This window comes from Lissotriton helveticus, chromosome 7 (assembly GCF_964261635.1).
Source record: "Lissotriton helveticus chromosome 7, aLisHel1.1, whole genome shotgun sequence".
NCBI classification, from domain to species: Eukaryota; Metazoa; Chordata; class Amphibia; order Caudata; family Salamandridae; genus Lissotriton; species Lissotriton helveticus.
In genome coordinates, this window is record NC_136068.1 from 386,077,533 (window position 1) to 386,095,082 (window position 17,550).

A 17,550-nucleotide genomic window follows, 5' to 3' on the forward strand; every position below is an offset into this window, starting at 1 on the left:
CCCAGAAAAAAGTCCTTTATTTATTCATAGATCATTTTACAGCCAAAACCTCCCTCTCAATTGCTGAACAACATAATCCAGCTCCTATAAAACCCCCAAATGCAAAAGCAATTGTTCTCTCTTCACCCTCCACCACCTGCATCGATACCAAACCCAGTCCTATGTAACGGGTATCTGTAATAACCTCCGTCTTTAAGTTAATCAAATACCTTTTCATCTGGTATACATTCTAAATCACATTTTATGGACAGAAATTCCTCCACACCCTTGGCATTCATTTTTTTTGTTAAATTCTCATTTTTTTTTAACAAAGACCTCAAACCACAGAATTTAATAGACAAGATCACTATACATGTTCTTAAGGAAAGTACCTCTTACCATCTGAAAGGCACTTTTATATTTTGCATTACTTTTACTAACTCCATCTTAGGCCTTACTACTGCTACACTGAACTGGTGCCACAAATATGTTATCTATTCTTTACCAGAACAGATTTGTTGAGCCCTGAGGGTCAAACCAAAATCCTCACATTTTTAACTACCTGCTTGAACTAAACATTCTGGGGCTAATTACGATGTCGGTCGGAGTTGCCTCTGACCGACACTGTCTCGGTCTCAGGGCCGATAGACCTCTGTTTGATGGTTCTGACCGCCTGATTACGATGCGACCGAACACTATTCGGACGCATACTCACTTTTCTCTATGGAAGCTTGTGTTATGGCTGTAATACAGGCTCCTATCGAGAAATGGATGTTTGGTTAAAACCTTAAAACCTGTGGCAGGGTTTAACAAGGGGTACCCTAGGTACCCCCGCGACCATCAACGTAGGCCAAGAAGGCAAGGGAGGGGGCGTGGCCAGCAGTATGGCCGGGTAGCCGCGTCTTTCGTGAGCTCCACTGGCCCGACCAAATCCTGTTTGAATCCTGTTCCTCCCCGCCGCTGAACTCACATACCTGGACCAGAGGAGGTGGTACATGCGACGGAACTCCTGGCTGGCAGCTCAGAGGCTCTTCTGCGGCCGGAATCGGGGCTTTCTTGGCGCGACGATTGGCGTGCAGCCCACAAGATTGCGACCTGAGCGTATCGGTGGCAGTGCTGAGGCCCGAGGGGAGAGACCTCCGCTCCTGTTTCGGTGGAGGTGTTGGGCGCTGACCGGCCGCGGCTTCCAGCGAGGTTCCCGTCACCAGGTTTCCCCCCCAAGCGGCAACATCGCGACTGGCAACTTGGGCCTGCTATTAGAGAGCACCCGCGGCGGCTGTGAGGGGTCCGTGAGACACGTCGAGGTGAGGGCCTGAAGAGGAGTGCACTCGATGTGACTGGGGTGGTCTGGACTATCGGTTGTGGACTCCATGGACGTGGCTCAGGGGCGGAGCTTGGAGATCTGGCCTAGGGCCTCGAATCTCACATGGAGCAGCGGTGAGTAGCGCACCTAGCTGGGCGCGCACTGCCTGAGGCACTGAAGGACTGTGCTGCAATGCGCTGCCCAGCTCCAGCTGCAAGGATTGGGACTTCCCCTTTGTTTGCCTCGTGCAGGGGTGGTGAAGAGGTGACTGGGACCTCTGATGATTGGAACATGCTATTGAGGCGCAAGGGAGCCCTCTGGCCCCCCGCAGCTGTGGTACTGACAGTTTATTCAGCCAGAGAGGCGCCCTTGTTGTTGCGAGTGTGGCCCCGGACTTGGCATATCTGTTGACCCCTTGGACACAAACCTTGGTATCTTCACCTTCTTTTGATCTCGCCTGGGGGACGGCGGAGTGGCAGTGGCCCAAAACAGGAGGAGATCCATGCAGATATAAAGAGGCGCCTCTGGCCCCTGAAGCAGTTTGTGCTGGTTGTGGATTCAGGGAAGGGGGGGAACCCTGCAGGTGAGAGTGTGGTTTCCGGAACCCCCACTGTCAAGGCCTGGGCTTTCTTGTGGCCCCCTCAAGGCTGACTCTGGCTTCGACATTTGAACTGCTGGGCTGCCTGAACGGACGGCGAGGTGACCACAGCTGTGACGTCTTCCAGTGCTTTTGGCCCCGGGTGGGAACACGGCTTGCCATATCGGTCCCTGAAACATTTTGTATAAGACGGGGGACGCCCGTGGACAGTTGCACGGTGGCGTTATTGCCTGAACGATGCTGCTTCCTCCCTCCTTTCCTGGGCTGCCAGCTGTGTCGGAATTGGAGGGTGAACTGGCTGACGCCGGCTACGTCAGTGTGGACTGGTAACCAGTGCACTAGGGGACAAGGTTCCTGCCACTTTGCGAGTCCCTCACGATTGACACTGACACTGGTCCCCATCCTGTTTAGCCATGATGGCAAAAGATAGGGAATCCAAGACGGCCAAACAGGGTAAGATGGATCGCTTCACGAAGGTTCTTCCTGCAACCGCAGGGCCAGAGGGGGGCCAAGCTCTGTGACCGGACGCAGAGGACATCCTGCATGTGATCCGAACCTCTCGAGAGAGACTGGAGGGCAAGTTGGCCGAGGTACAGATGGAGGCCTCCCTCTTACGACAAGACCTGCGCATGGTCTCTGAGCGAGTGACAGAAGTCGAGCACCGTGTCTCTGAGCTTGAGGACACCTCGCGGAATGAGAGTAAACATGTAAGGGATCTCCAGACTGCAGAGGAGGAGGTCATTGGGAGGGTCGATGGTACTGAAAACAGGGCCCTCAGAAATAACCTGCGCTTTGTAGGCTTTCTGGAAAATGCAGATTGTACGGATCCGGGGCATTTTCTCCTGACTTTTCTCAAAGATGCCCTCCCAGCGGTCTCCTCCTGCTTTATCAAAGAAAGGGCACACAGGATGCCATGGGTTCAGCCACAGCCCGGGGCTCCTTCCCGGCCGTTGATAGCTCGATTCTTGAACTTTCAGGGCAGGGATTTGATACTAAGGGAGTTGCGGAAAAATGGTGAAATCAAGTTTGAAAACACGAGGGTGATGGTATTTCCGGATTATTCGCGTGATGTTCAAAAGCAACGGCGCACCTTCAGCCCCGTCAAAGTGAAACTTCACGCCCTTGGGATCCAATATATGCTGCTGTTCCCAGCCAAACTTAAAGTCATCTTTCAGGACACAGCGCACTTTTTCCAGACACCGGAGGAAGCATGGTCTTGGATTGAGGAACGACCTCAACTGCGGCGGGGGGCGCCCTCTCCTGGTCCCTTGACTACCACCAAGCAACCGAGCCCTAGCTGGGAGAGACCTCTGGTGAAGAGATGGCGATGAAAGATCAAACGCCTGACATCTGACCAGTCGGAGAACCTCGAGTCTCGGACCTCCGACGCCGCACACCCTCTTCTGGAGACTATTCAGCAACTGGAGGCCATGTGCTCCGGACCCCCAGGTGGGCACCCCTGTTTGCTGCAGCACCCACACATTGGCTGGGAGGAATGAAGTACTGGGGCCGGACGCTCTCACAGAGATTCTGTAATGTTCTTGCGACATAGAGGACACTTGACACATCTGTTGCAAAGAAGGGAAGTATGCAGCGGACTGTGTGTGTTTTTCCATTTTTTTTCTCGTTTTTTAAATAGTATTATATAGTTGAGTGGGCGGGGCAGGTGGGCGGGCAACAGACCTCTGAGTGGTTTACTTGCACCAGTGTTGTCCCGTTGACTAGTTAAGGGGGGATGGGCGTGCCGGCAGAGTGTAGGGAGGGGGGTATGACAGGTGTTGTGCGTTATCTTGGATGCCGTTTTAGGGGCATGGGGGGTTGTTTTGAGTAACTGTACACACATTGACATTGAAGCAAGGTGGCAATACGATAAGGTGGCATACATCATGATAATGAGGGATCAACTGCAGTAGGGAGGGGATAAGGGACCCGCTGATAATTTATACATAGTACATCACCATGATGGCTACATCTAATACAGGTCTGTACTCGGTCCTCTCCTGGAATATGAATGGGATGGGGAGCAAGATTAAGAGGGGACTAGTGGCCGCATATTTTAAAAGGTTGAAACCCGACGTCATTCTCCTACAAGAGACACACCTGAAAGGCACTCAATGTGGGTTCATAGGCAGAGGTGCTTATAAAACTATGGCCCCCTTGGGGCAAGGGGAGTTGCAATACTTATCAGGAAAAACACGCCTTTTAGAGTAGAACGCACCTGGATGGATCCTAATGGCACATATGTTGCGATCAAAGGGATGTGGAATAGAAAACACATCACTTTTATTAGTGTATACGCACCGCCCAAGCTCCAAAGGCTAACGATGGTCAAGATTGCAGCGATTTTATAGGAGGCCGGGTCAGATACGCACATTATAGGGGGGACTTTAACAATGTAATGGACCCTACAAGTGACTGCACAACCGTCCCAACAGGGAACCCCAAGGAGACACCGCTCAAACAGTTTGCAGACACATTAGCACTCACAGATGCATGGTGTAAACAGCATCCCCAGACCAGAGCCTATTCTTTTTATTCGGGGGGCACACAAAGCCTTCTCAAGGATAGATTACATATTTGCTCCAGTTGGGGAACTGGGGGAGGTACATAAGGTAGAATATTTTGGAAGGGGCCTCTCAGATCATTCACCCTTGTGGCGCACGGTGGGTACCAGTACATATTGACAGAATGGGGAACGGAAATTGAACCTGTGGGAACGTAAAGACCCTCAGGTTGCTGAGGAACTCAGGGTGGACACAGAGTTGTATTTTAGGGAGAATGTGGGGTTGGTGGATTCTGCCATCACACTGTGGGAGGCTTTCAAACTGGCGCTAAGAGATAGGGCACAAAACATGATAGCACACAAAAAAAGGAGAGAGGAAGAGGTGATCACGGGACTGGAATCCCAACTACTGCAACTCGAGTCACAGGCAAGCACAGGTAGGGATCCCTCCATGCTCCACAGTCTGCAACTCCTCCGACAGGAATATTTTTTACTGGCCAAAAACGATGCACAAAATGCGATACAAGCCATGCACAGGTGCCTATATGACGAAGGTGACAAGATGAGTAGGTTGCTGGCCTGGCTTAGCAAGAAGGAGCTTGATAGTAGATGGGTTTCACAGATACAAACGGAGGATGGTCAAATTCATCTGACCCCAATCGCAATAGCCAACGCCTTTGCAGACTATTACGAGGCCTTTTACATGCAACGCAAACTAGCCGAGATGTCCCACATACAAGTGTATCTTCAAGAGATATAGCTCTCCAAATTAACGGACAATGAGTCCAAGACATTAGATGACAAAATCGCAAAAGATGAAATCGCGTCGGCGATTGGCCAAATGAAAACTGGAAAGGCACCAGGACCTAATGGACTACCTCCAGAATTCTTTAAGCAACATTTGACACTTTTTGGTCCACACCTCCTCCAACCTTACCTGGAGGCACACAAGGCTGGAAGCCTCCCCAGAGACTTGCAGACGGCCACGATTGCAGTAATCCCCCAAAAGGGCAAGCCACTACAGGTGTGTTGCTCATATCGCCCTATCTCCCTTATAAACATGGAGACCAAGATATTAGCCAGAATATTAGCAAAGAGGCTCGCCTTAGTAATTACTGGCCTCATTCACAGGGACCAGTCTGGCTTTATGCCCAAAAGATCGACAATAGTAAACAACACAAAATGCCCAAACCACAGTTACTCAATACAATTTTTTGATATAGGGTAAGAAACACTTCATTATCGCTTCCCTGGACACCATTATTTTGTGTCAATCATTTTGTATTTTCTATAATTTGAAAAAATTGCTGACAGAAAAAAGACATTGATTGCAAATATTTACAAATATTTACAAGGCTGGACTAATGTTAGCAAACATTAAGGGCAAAGACTATTTACACATTTAGAAATCATTAGAACACACAATAGAAAATATTCTCACATCAGACATTATTGAAAAAATAATAATACAAACATATCAATTACGAACAACAAAAAGCTAACAAACACTGAATGAGAGAAACTAGGGGTTGGGAAGATAAATGATTAAATATCTTGTATATTTTAGTGCTGGACCAGCCGGTCCTAGCTTTAGTGCAACAGTAATACTTTATATCTCCCAACCAATACTTGACAAGGCTCAACCTGAGGAGACTACATGACTGGTTAGAAGTGGTTCACAATAGGGGAGATCCACACCTTGTCCTCTCCCTTGATGCAGAGAAGGCATTTGACACTGTCCATTGGCCTTTTCTAATGTCTGTACTGATGGAGTTTAGGTTTGGACCTGTATTCAGGCATTGGATCGCCGTGAGAGACCTGTGGCCAGGGTTAGAGTCAATGGGGTAGTGTCCCGGGAATTCTCGATAGGTAGAGGTAGTAGACAGGGTTGCCGTTATCGCCTTTACTGTTTGCCCTGGTGCTGGAACCACTTGCCTGTGTGATCCGACTGCACCCGGACATCATGGGATTTAGTGGAGAGGGTGTTGAGACTGACGAACGTATATCACTATATGCGGATGACATGTTACAGTATGTCACAAAACGGGAGACGACACTCCCCACAATAATGGATAGCTGTGAGACATATGGTAGACATGCGGGGTACAAAATTAACTGGGGGAAATCCTACCTATATCCAGTATGCAAGGGCGGCGACTACACTGTCGGCCCCAGTCAACTCCAACTGGCACGGGAGGGTATAAAATATCTAGGGATCTACGTCACAACAAATACAACAATGGCGTTGGACCGCAATCTCTACAGGGTACTCAGGGACTTTCGAGCGGATGTCGAAAGGTGGATAACTCTGCCACTGACGTTGCTAGGCAGGGCAGCACTATACAAAATGATTCTGTACATATTGAAAAATACCTACCAGCTCATACCGGTTACGGTGTTCGATAAAATTGATGACCTGCTGCGAACGTTTCTTTGGGATGGGAAGCCGCCGAGGATAGCACTGGCGACGCTACAATGTAATCAATACAATGGCGGTATCTCCCTGCCTGACCTTCTGGCATAGTATTGGGCAGCCCACCTAGTTGTCAGGAACGGATGGCAGCACGCAGAGAGAGATCACCCCTCGCACGTATTTGAATGCACACAGTTTACCAAGCGCCCACACACACCCACTACATATACGGGGGAAAGAGGGCGGCTCAACTCCTGACTGCAACACAGACTGTTATAACAGCCTGGAAAAAGGCTGAGCGACGAATGAAATGGTATGGCCGAATCACTAGGGAAACCCCGCTTTGGGTAGGTAACCGGCTTCAGGAAATAACTAAATTACGTGGCTTCCAACAATGGGACTTACTAGGCATTTCACAAATGAAGGACATATTACACCGTAAAGAGTTGGTTACGTTCTCACATTTTCAGACTGAATACGACATGAATAAGACTCAGCACTACAAATACCTGCAGTTGACTCATGCCTGGCAAGCGCAACACATAGACACCACTGACATTTCTGAGTATGCACCACTGGAGGGGAGACTCCTGATGGGGGAGCTCGCGGAGATGGCGGTCTCCTGGACATATAGGACAATAATTAATTCTGCTGCTGACTGTGGGGCCCGATGGACAAGATGTCCCACAGTGCCCCTGGAATGACTGTAAAGAGGGGCTTTGGTGCTATAAAGTGCTCCTCAATCTCTTGCTGCAAAGGATGCATGTGGAACGTACCCAGGCCAAGAGAGGACTGGCTGAACCTAGTAGCAGCTTGAGGTGGCTGTGCTGGGCCATCTTTTTTGTTTTTTAATTTTGAGTTCCTGACAGTAAGTGTGAAGATATAGAAAAAAGAAAGTTGACTGCCCTAGTTGAAGAATCGTTATGCCTCTTCATCTACTGCCAACTTTTTGGCTAATTTAACGGGGGTAATTGATAATGAGATAATCAAATTTGAAGGTAGATTGGAGGGGAAGCAATAGGAAGCTACAGAAGGCATGATTAATGACACTTGCCCAAGGGATCTAGCTCAATTCCCATTCAAAAGCTTGCTCATTCGACTAATATGGGCATTGCCAAAGTAGCAGGACTTCTGCCTATGGTCGAGTAAGGTGTTGAACGATAGGCTCGTTCAGTAGAATTCAACAGAGTTTGCAAATTGAGCCTCTTAAGATTTGCATACTGAACTACTTTCTTTAGCGTACTCATAAAAAAGCTCAGCAAGTCCATTAGCCTGCGGCCACAAATGTGTACTCTTCTGATGCTTTACATTCAGATGCTCCAGAATATTATTGAATTCTCGACTGTTGAACGCTGGGTAATTATCAGACTTCAAAGTTGCTGGAACAACCCATGTAGAAAAAATGCTGTCAAGTCTCTCAATGACTCGCTCATGAGTTGTGGAAGAGAGAACCTCTAATAATGGAAATCTAGAGTGCTTATCCACAATTACCATCAGATGATGTCCATCACGTGTTGGCTGTAGATTGCTTTGTCGCATTTCATTATTTGTGGAAGCTGTATACTGATTAAAAATGTATTGTTGAACATGGGACACTGAGTACCCGAACAAAGAAATAAAGTGGAACAAAGTAGAATAAGAAACTTTATTACTGCTGGACTTTTCAGTTATAATTTTGAGTGCTCAGGGAGGAACTTTATTTTCATTGTACTCACTTCTTTGGAGGGACTATCTGGGATTGAATTGGCAGCCGATCTCTCTTCCCTTGGAGCACCGATATATATTTCTCATCAAAACACTTGCCCTATATTATTGTTGAGAGCCCACTTATGCTGCACTTTGCCTGGTTGCCAATTTGTCTCGTTTTAGATTATGTCCATTGTCTTGAGTCCGCCCAGCACCGTTTAGGTGTGAGAACAAACCGACTATAGGTCAGAGGTTCCGCGCATCGTATTATGCTGCGACTGCACATGGTGTGGTCGCAAGCTCCCATTTCTCTATGGGAGCTTGTGCTGCGGGCAGTTTAAGCCCACAGCACAAGCTCCATAGAGAAATGGGAGTTTGTGTAAATTCCTGCATGGTGCCACAAGTTGCAGGGATTTACAGGGAGGCACCATAGGTGCCCCCCCCCCCCGACCCATAACCGGAGGCCGCGGAGGAAAGGGGGCACTGCCAGTGGCCCCCAAAGTCGCTTTCCGACTGGCTTTTCATGTCAGAAAGCCCGACATGAAAAGCGTGTCGAAACCGACAACATAATCCCGACGACGGGAACGACGTCCGTAGGGGATTATGTGAGGCCTCTGACTGGCCAAGTTTAAACTGAGCGCCTACATTGTAATTTCGGTTGGACTTTAAACCATGGATGTCGGTCGGAACGCCTCCAACCTGAGGTTGGAGGCTTTCCAACCCCAACGTATCTGAATGTGCAGAAAGAGAAGAAGGAACAAGCATGGAGACATCATGCAGACAGCATAGAAGCAGCAACTGTTTGATGGGTGAAGGTAGGGGCTTGCTACAGTTGGTCATACTCTAACCTGCAGTTTAGGAAGATTGCTGACTTTTGATGAGCACTCGAAGAAGAGGGCATAGATTGCATAACCTTTGTGGTGAACACAGGGGGGAACATCCTTTTCAACGCGGATGTTACCCCGCAGTGCTTTTACGACGCGTCCTTTACAACGCAAGTCGTAAACATGACTTGCGCTGGAGGGTGCTAAAGGATAAAGAATATTATATTTACTATTCCAACACCTTCCCTACTATCCACGGGGAATGGTGTTAGAATAGTAAATTATACTATTCACTATCCGCGCCCAACAATGCAAGTCGTTGTAACGACTTGCGGTGTTAAAGATGCATTGTAAAGGCACGCGTTGAAACGGTACGCGTTGTACCGTCATACATCCGACCACAGGGCCAGATTTACAAGGGGTTAAAGCCACCAGAACAGCCCTGGAGCACTTATTGCTAGTGTGAAGTCAGGCCTTCAGTGTCAAAGCAGAAAGAAATCAGGCAATCTCAAAAATGAGTTGTTCGTGGTTAAGATGCATTCCTTCACCTCAGCCACTGCCTTGATCCGCAAAGAATGTTACCTACTGTTACCGTTTACACAATCTAATTAGAAATCCCTTCACTATGATGATAAGGACCACAACATAGCTGCTACAATTAAAGGCAAACACTCGACCTGTAACTTTAATTTCATAAAGATCAGCCACAATCGTTCTTGGTAATTAATATGCTCATAAACTAGTATTCCTCACAGTTTTAAGCTGACACTTACATTGGCTAAAATTATTTCTTTCTGACCCTTCCATTCTGACTTTAGTATTACAATATCCCGCACAATATATATTATGAAAATATACTTTGTTTAATTAAGTCATTCTCTCATTGGTAATATTGTCATAAAAATCGAGCCGTTCCAATTATCCTGCTGACTCCGAGAACATTAGTAAAAAAAATGGGTACCTGAAAATCATGCACTTTCTAAAAAGGTGAGAGAATTGACTCTTTAAGCTTCTTATTGTCTCCATGCTCCTTTGCAAGAGAAAAAGAACTAAAACATGCAGCACAACAGCTTCTAAACCAGCGCTTGCTGAAACACATGCTTTACTGCACATTTCTGTAGTTATCACCAGACTTTAGCAATTTTAATGAAGTTATATGATATCACTACGTACTTTCAATCTGCAGTAATAATAGGGGTGGCTCTAGGCTCATGGCGGCCCTGGGCAGGGAGCGTAGGTTGGAGGCCCCGGAAGAGGGGGTCCGGGCAGGGTGGAGCCCCCCGGAGCACAGGAAGGTACCAGCGGGCCAGCAGTGGGTAGGGAAAAAAAGAAGCCAACCAGGAGGAATGCAGGCGCGGAGGCCAGTGAAGAGGGGGGGTCAGGGTGTTTGGAAGTGGAACAGAGCCGGAGGCCGCCAAATCCCTACCAGGGGCCGCCACGCAAATATGTATCCATCCTCAGAGGATTATTATATTACGGATATATATTGGAGAGGTGGCCCCTGGGGTTTGGTGGCCCTGTGCAGGTGCACAGCTTGCACATGCCTAAGGCCGCCCCTGATAGAAATGCATAGTAATACAACAGTCACACATACTACCATTCACTACTGCTCTACATCAGTGTGTTGGTGTTCAAACCACTCTAAGCAATAGACAGAAAACTGACCTGTTTGTAAAGACTTTGCTGCAGTTGTACACTTTAACCACCAACATCTCTTCCACAATAAGCTTTCCATAGTGAGGCCAACGGAAGAGCTGCAAATGAAAGTACAATGCAGTTATTTTAACAAGAACAGCGAGCACAGAGAAAAGTCATACGAAGGAGAGAGCAACATGGGGTGGAGGGAGATGCCCACCAGGGAAAGAGCAAAACAGAGATCAGTGGTGGTGGTGTTTGGGAGGGAAGAATTTCATGAAAGAGACATCTGGAACACATATGCACTCTCATGGATTGAAAGTGAATAGTAAAAGCATACAAGTCAGCTAATCAGAAGGAGAGTTAAGAGGCTATGCTCCAGGGCAGGAACAAACACAAAACAGGAAGGCAAGGCATTGAAAAATAAGCAATCAAATGAGAGTGACAATAAAGCCAACCAATGGTAAGCAACGGGAAGACTGTTAAGTCCAGTGTACCTTTTTGGGAATGCCAAACACTGTCTTTCGCAAACCAGACAGTTTGTACTGTCTGGTAGGTGAGTCCCAAACAAAAATACATATTTTGGTAGCCACCATGTAATTATAATGTAAATCTGAGGGAAAAAAGACATTTGAAAGCTCAAGAACATCTTTAAGAGAACAGAATTTTCTAAGTTATTTTTAGCTCAAAACAATTATGAATTTGTCAACAATACGTTTGCATAGATATCCTGTAGAAATAATGTATTAATACCCTTATCTGCTATAATTAGACACTCAGAGGTCACACTGCTACATAGTGATAAAATCTATGCTACTTTCATAGAACAATGCAATTGAACAATAATTCATATCATTATAACAATTATTAATAACAAGGATTGAAAGTAATGTGTTCATTGACCTGAAGTCAGACTTCATCACATTGGCCGGATTAATTTTTGTTGTTGAAAATGTAAAATATCTGTGTTCAAAAGGAGATTATCAAAGGTAAATCTCTATTTTATGAAGATACTCAGGCCATGGTGCAAACTGGAAGAGACAGGGAGCATAATACAAGGGCATCTGCTTATAAGGTACATGAAAATATGCTTTTTCCCCACTCATTTTTGTTAGTATATTCCTTTCAATCTAAATGTTATCTTGTGAAAGGAGAATGTGGTCTCACTAAAATTGAAGAACTGCATGCCTCAGCCTTATTTTATGATGATGACAATACTGCTTTGTCACACCCGTGTTGGCCTTTAACTATTACATGATGACCTAAACATATGCTGTTAAGGTAATACTGCCAAAAATATGAGATCTGGTAAAAGTAACAATACTTTTCATGGAATTATTAAGGTGTACCTCTAGACGCTGCTCCACAATATATTTACCAGGGTCTAATCATCAAAACTTGCCTGTCCTAGCAGACACTATTGGCAACTAAACTCACAATGTGTAGGACAATAATGGGTGACGTAAAGAAGTGCAGTCATGAATTGGGAAATCGTTCCCAGACACTTATCCTAAATTTTAATGTGAAAGTTACTTACTACCGGCCTTATTGGCTTTTTTATATGGGCTCATGATAATATCATATGGTTAGATAAAATCAAAGGCAGTTTTATAAAAACACCTTTGGACATGCGGAAATCGAATTCCACTCTAACAAATTCACTTTGAATTATCCCTACGTTCTGTCAAAGTCAAGGCTAAAAATGCAATGTTCCATTTTCTGGGAGAAATTAAAAGAGCTGATTGTGCTGACTTGTTGTATTATTACACAAGCTATCTATCAAAATTCCCTCTCATTAAAGTATTTTCTGATTTGGCAAAAACCTGGAGTGTACAGAAGGAATAGGACAACTGGTCTCTCCAGGATCACCTTGGTCCTGACTTCACTAATAGGTTTAACTTTTCATTTTTTTGGATTGGGAACCTAAATAGATATAGTAATTGGTGCACCAAAAAAGTAGTAAATCTGCACCCACAGAAGTAGTCCTTGAATGGATGCAAATGTACTCATTTTTGCCTCGCACAAACATTGCCAGTAGTAGGCTTAGAAAGCTGCACTAGTCTCAGGTTTCCAGGCATAGTATAGGCAATCAAACACCCAAAGGGTGATGGGACAAATCTTTGCAAATAGACTATCAACTGGCAAACGTATGGTGCAGCAGTCCAACCCTTCGTTTTTCACCCACTGTACCACTCTAGACAGAAGGTCTGAATTCAAGTCTGGCACACAGTGTAAAGGCAGACAGGGTGCTTTGTTCTTTCACTCTTTCTCTTGTTTCAGGAGCTGAGCTACAGTAGTTTGAGTTAATTAAACGTTGCACATTTTTGGGATCTGTGAGAACAGATTATCAGCATATGTTCTGTGAATAGTGAATTTCTACACCTTCAACTGGGGCAAACTGACCGCAATGTACCATTCTGTTCTGAGATATCTTTTTGAAGGTCATGCAGCTGAAGCCCCCTATTCTTCAAGGCCTGGGAAGAAGACTGCAAATGCTTGGTTGATTCTGATTGGTCCCCGCTTCTTGGGAACCGTGGAGAGTGTTTCAAAGTGTTGAAAATGTGTATGATTAAATTGTGCATTGCTGAGCTAGTTAAATTCACATGCCCCTTTTACTCTCTTGAGACTTGCTGTGTTATTTTTCTCCTGCTCAAACAGTTAGACTCCTTAGCAAATCTACCCTTTTCTCTATCTGACTGAATCTTCGTTTGGTTCTGCCTTTAAATGCTTTCCTTGCTGGTACCTGCTGCTTAACTTTCCTCAACCGCAATTGAATCCTTAGCTTAGCATTAGGGAATTTTCCTTCAGAGGAAACTGGACTTTATTCAATTTGCAAATGACAACTTTAAATAGTTTGTCTTTGTATTTGCTATTTTGATGTGTTCGATTATACTGAGCAATGCTTTTATAAAGTGATTATTATTTATGGTTAATTTGAATGATTTAAATTTGTAACTTTATTAATCTGCTAAAAAACCTTCATTGTTTTCAGATCTACTGTTCTGTGTCATTATTGTGGAGCTGAATGTGCTTCACTGTCATTGATGTGCTGTTGATGTGTTGTTGTTTAACCTGAATTTGAGACAAAGGTCCACGCACTCAAGTGCAGCTTGTACTTGAATTTGCACCAACGATTTGCACGGTGCAAACCCCATCCCGCTCTGCTTCATAGAAAAACTGTTAAAGTGATTAGTATGACATGAAAATGGCAGGTTAGAGGAAGATGGGCAAGGAAGGTGATAATAAGATAGAAGTTATGAAGGTGAGGGTGATCCTGAGGCAGAACTGTGAAAGGTAGAGATGGTGAATGAATGAAAAATGGAATGATATGCTAAAGGTATGAACCGTATCTTCATGTTATTCATTTTCCACTAATTATACAGTTTCACCTTTAGTGACTTACTTCCTGTGATATTACCAGGGTAAAAGGTCACATGGCATCACATTTGGGAAGACATCAAAGACCATATGATTTCTCTTCATATGATGTAACTTCCTCTACTGATGGCATTTTGGTGAATTACTGGGTTGTAGTGCTTTCAAATTGAAGGAACAGTGTGTTTGTTAGCCAATAATTGAATTAGTGGGATCATTTAGAATTTATGGTTTACAGAACATAGAAATGAATACCTTATGTTTGGAATGCTCCCAGATCTTTTTATGGCTGACCCCGAATTGTGGGAGCCCCTCCTGACATGGGTCCTGAATGCGGCCGCTAGGGCCGGGGCGATGACCTCTTGGTCATCTGCAATGATTGTCCCTGTGTTGAAGAAGGGGGACAAGGACAATCCACAATGTTACCGCCCTATTTCCCTGATAGATGCGAAGGGGATGGATCTAAGGACGGTCGTCCTTAACAGGCTATTGGAATGGGCTGACGCCAATGACATCCTAAGCAGGGTCCAATATAGTTTCAGGCCAAGCAGGTCTACATCTAAATGTAAATGTACAGGAATTTATATAGCGCAAATCACCGAGCGGTTTCTAAGCGCTTGCTTAGGGAACCCGTCCTGGTATTCCCCTGTGAGATAGCCCCGGAAGGGTATCCGCAAGGTGAAAGCCAGGCATCCTGCCGCGAGGGGCCGTTGTGGAGATTAAGCAAGCTATTGCCCAGAGTCGCAGAGTGTGAACCCGTGAATTGAGTTGGCACCGGAGCGAGAATTGTCGAGTCCATGGACATTTTAGGACTCAAGACCCCGCCGAGCCGGGAATTGAACCCTGGTCCCGGGCTGACCTCTGCTTCCAGGTCTGCCTCCTCTAACCAGTGAGCCACACGTCTCCACCAATGTGTCTGAATCGCTATCTTATTATTAATAAATGTACAGAATTTCTCCATTTAGCGTTTATGGACCTTACATCGGCATCTGATAGTGTTTCTCATAATAAACTTTGGGGCCTGTTTTTCCACCTGGGGGTAGACCCAAGCATTGTGGCCCTTCTGGCTGATCTTCATTCTGATACCACTGCTTTAGTACGCTTTTCGCATGGTTTGGCCAGCACACGGTCTTTTCCGTAAAGAAGTGGTGCCCACCAAAGGTGAATTTTAGTGCCATTCTTGTTCACATTATATGTAACTGGGCTAGAAAATGCCCTCCTTCTGTCCAGGCGGAATGTCCGTGAGTAGGGGCTAGATCCCTCCTGGTACTGTTGTATGCCGGTGATGCTGTTCTTATGACCCAGGCCAGGGGACAGCAGCTACTGCTGGAAAAGTGTATCTTCTTCATGGCGAGCCTTGACCTGTCTGTAAACTACTCAAAGACCTACATCATGGTTGCCAGCCCACGATCCATGAGCACCGAAACCTTCAGGGGAAAGTGTCAGCCTATTTAGGGGTTGTATTTGATATGAAAAACAAGTGAACATCCCTTGTTGAGGGTAAGAACTTTGAACTTAATCAAACCATTGGTGCAGTAACTAGCTGTGCACATAGATTGGGTTCTTGGTCTCTGCAAGTGTTACTAAAGGTGTACCAAGCCATGTGTATTCACCATGGAAGTGAGGTTAGGGGGTTTGCGAATATAGAGAAAATCCAAGTTGTTGAAAACCAATTTCTCTGTCAGTTAGTGAAAGCTCCGCAATGCACTCTGGCTTTTTCAGTGGTGGCGAAGCTTGGAATCTCAGACGTACCTGATTTAGTTGCCCTCAGCCCCTTGTTGTGCTGGATTAAGTTCTGGACCAGAGAGGGGTTAAAATGTAATCGTCTGATCCTTTTCAGACTGTTTGTCTCTTGAATATGTGTATGGAATTGCATAGATAGCTTATGTAAAGACAGTTTTTTGCCACCTTGGGGAGAGTGACATCTTTTCTGGTCTGTATTCCTTGTCCCCCTAAAGACTGGAAAATACCAGGAGTTTGTTCCTTGAGCAAGCATTGATTTCAAGGGAGCAGTTGGAGTTACAGAAATCTTCAGTGGGAGAACATTTGCTTTTTCAGTGGGAGAACATTTGCTTTTACAGACTGTAAAGGGCATGGAGCCCTATCTAAGGGGGTCATTAGGATGGCGGACAGACTGGAGTTCGTCCGCCATCCTGGTGGTGACAGGGACAGTACGCCATGCATGCGGCAATCCTGCACACCACATTAGGATGCGACGCCACCATGGCGGTGGCATCCTGCCGTTTAACATTGCGGCGGGTGCTGCAGACTGCAGCCCCTGTTGCGATGCCAAAAAGGCAGGACGTGCATTTCACTGCACTACGTGGCAGGCACCACACGGTAGTGCTGTGAAATGTAGGGGGTACCATGGGTACCCCCCAGTGCACACACAGCTCCCCCAACACAAGGGGGGCCCGCAACGGGCCCCGTATCAAATCCCTACCAGCCTTTCCATGGCGGCATTGCTGCCATGAAAAGGACGGCTGCAGCCAGCATCCTAATTTGTTGGACGGTGCCTGCTAGGCATGCCACCATTTTAGGCTATCTGGTACGTCCGCCAGGCAATCTGTATGATTGCTTTTGGCGGTCCTGTGGCGGACGGTCTTTGCGTCCGCCACGATCTGAGCGCGATTCCCTCCGCCATCGTAATGTGGCTGGGGTCCGATTGAGGCCTTCCGCAATCATAATCGGCCCCTAAGTTTGGTGCACACCCGCAAGCCAGGTTTTTACTGGCTAGGTTTAGATTCAATCAGTTACACCATCTGTGAGCTGCACATTGTGGGTGGGCTCATGCTGGGTCTAGGTTGCCCTGTGCCTGCACAATAGGTTTTCACCGGACACCTTACACTTTGTCTTGCTCTGTGATTACTTCAGCAGGACCACGAAGATGTTTTAGTCCCCACACTCAATTATACTCAAGTACGTCCTTCCCTTGTTTACATATTTTCAGATGCTCCCCAAATGAATTTGTCTTATTTTCTGTATCTTTTTTAGTACGAGCTGCGCTAATGTCTAGGCGGTCGAGACCTGAATGATTTTAGGATTGTGCTAAATATGGTGTATTCTTTTTCTGTATTTTATCATGAACCTAGATTCATATAGATTTGTATTCTCTATGGTAAAATGTTTTATTGAGATGTTCATTTGTAATAATTATTGTACTCTTTCATAGTTGTTTCTGTCAACCGAATAAAGGTTTTATGATAATGATGAATACCTTAAAATTACTCAATA

At 45.9% G+C, this 17,550-nt stretch overlaps 1 protein-coding gene across 1 annotated transcript in view; it reads right to left on the reverse strand.

Moving 5' to 3' along the window:
• Positions 1-17,550, reverse strand: part of LOC144768501 (fer-1-like protein 4) — a 936,890-nt gene that overhangs the window by 726,853 nt on the left and 192,487 nt on the right. Inside the window, exon 3 of the mRNA XM_078652210.1 lies at positions 10,972-11,060. Coding sequence (XP_078508336.1) covers positions 10,972-11,060 — 89 coding nt within the window. The remainder of the gene's footprint in view (positions 1-10,971; positions 11,061-17,550) is intronic.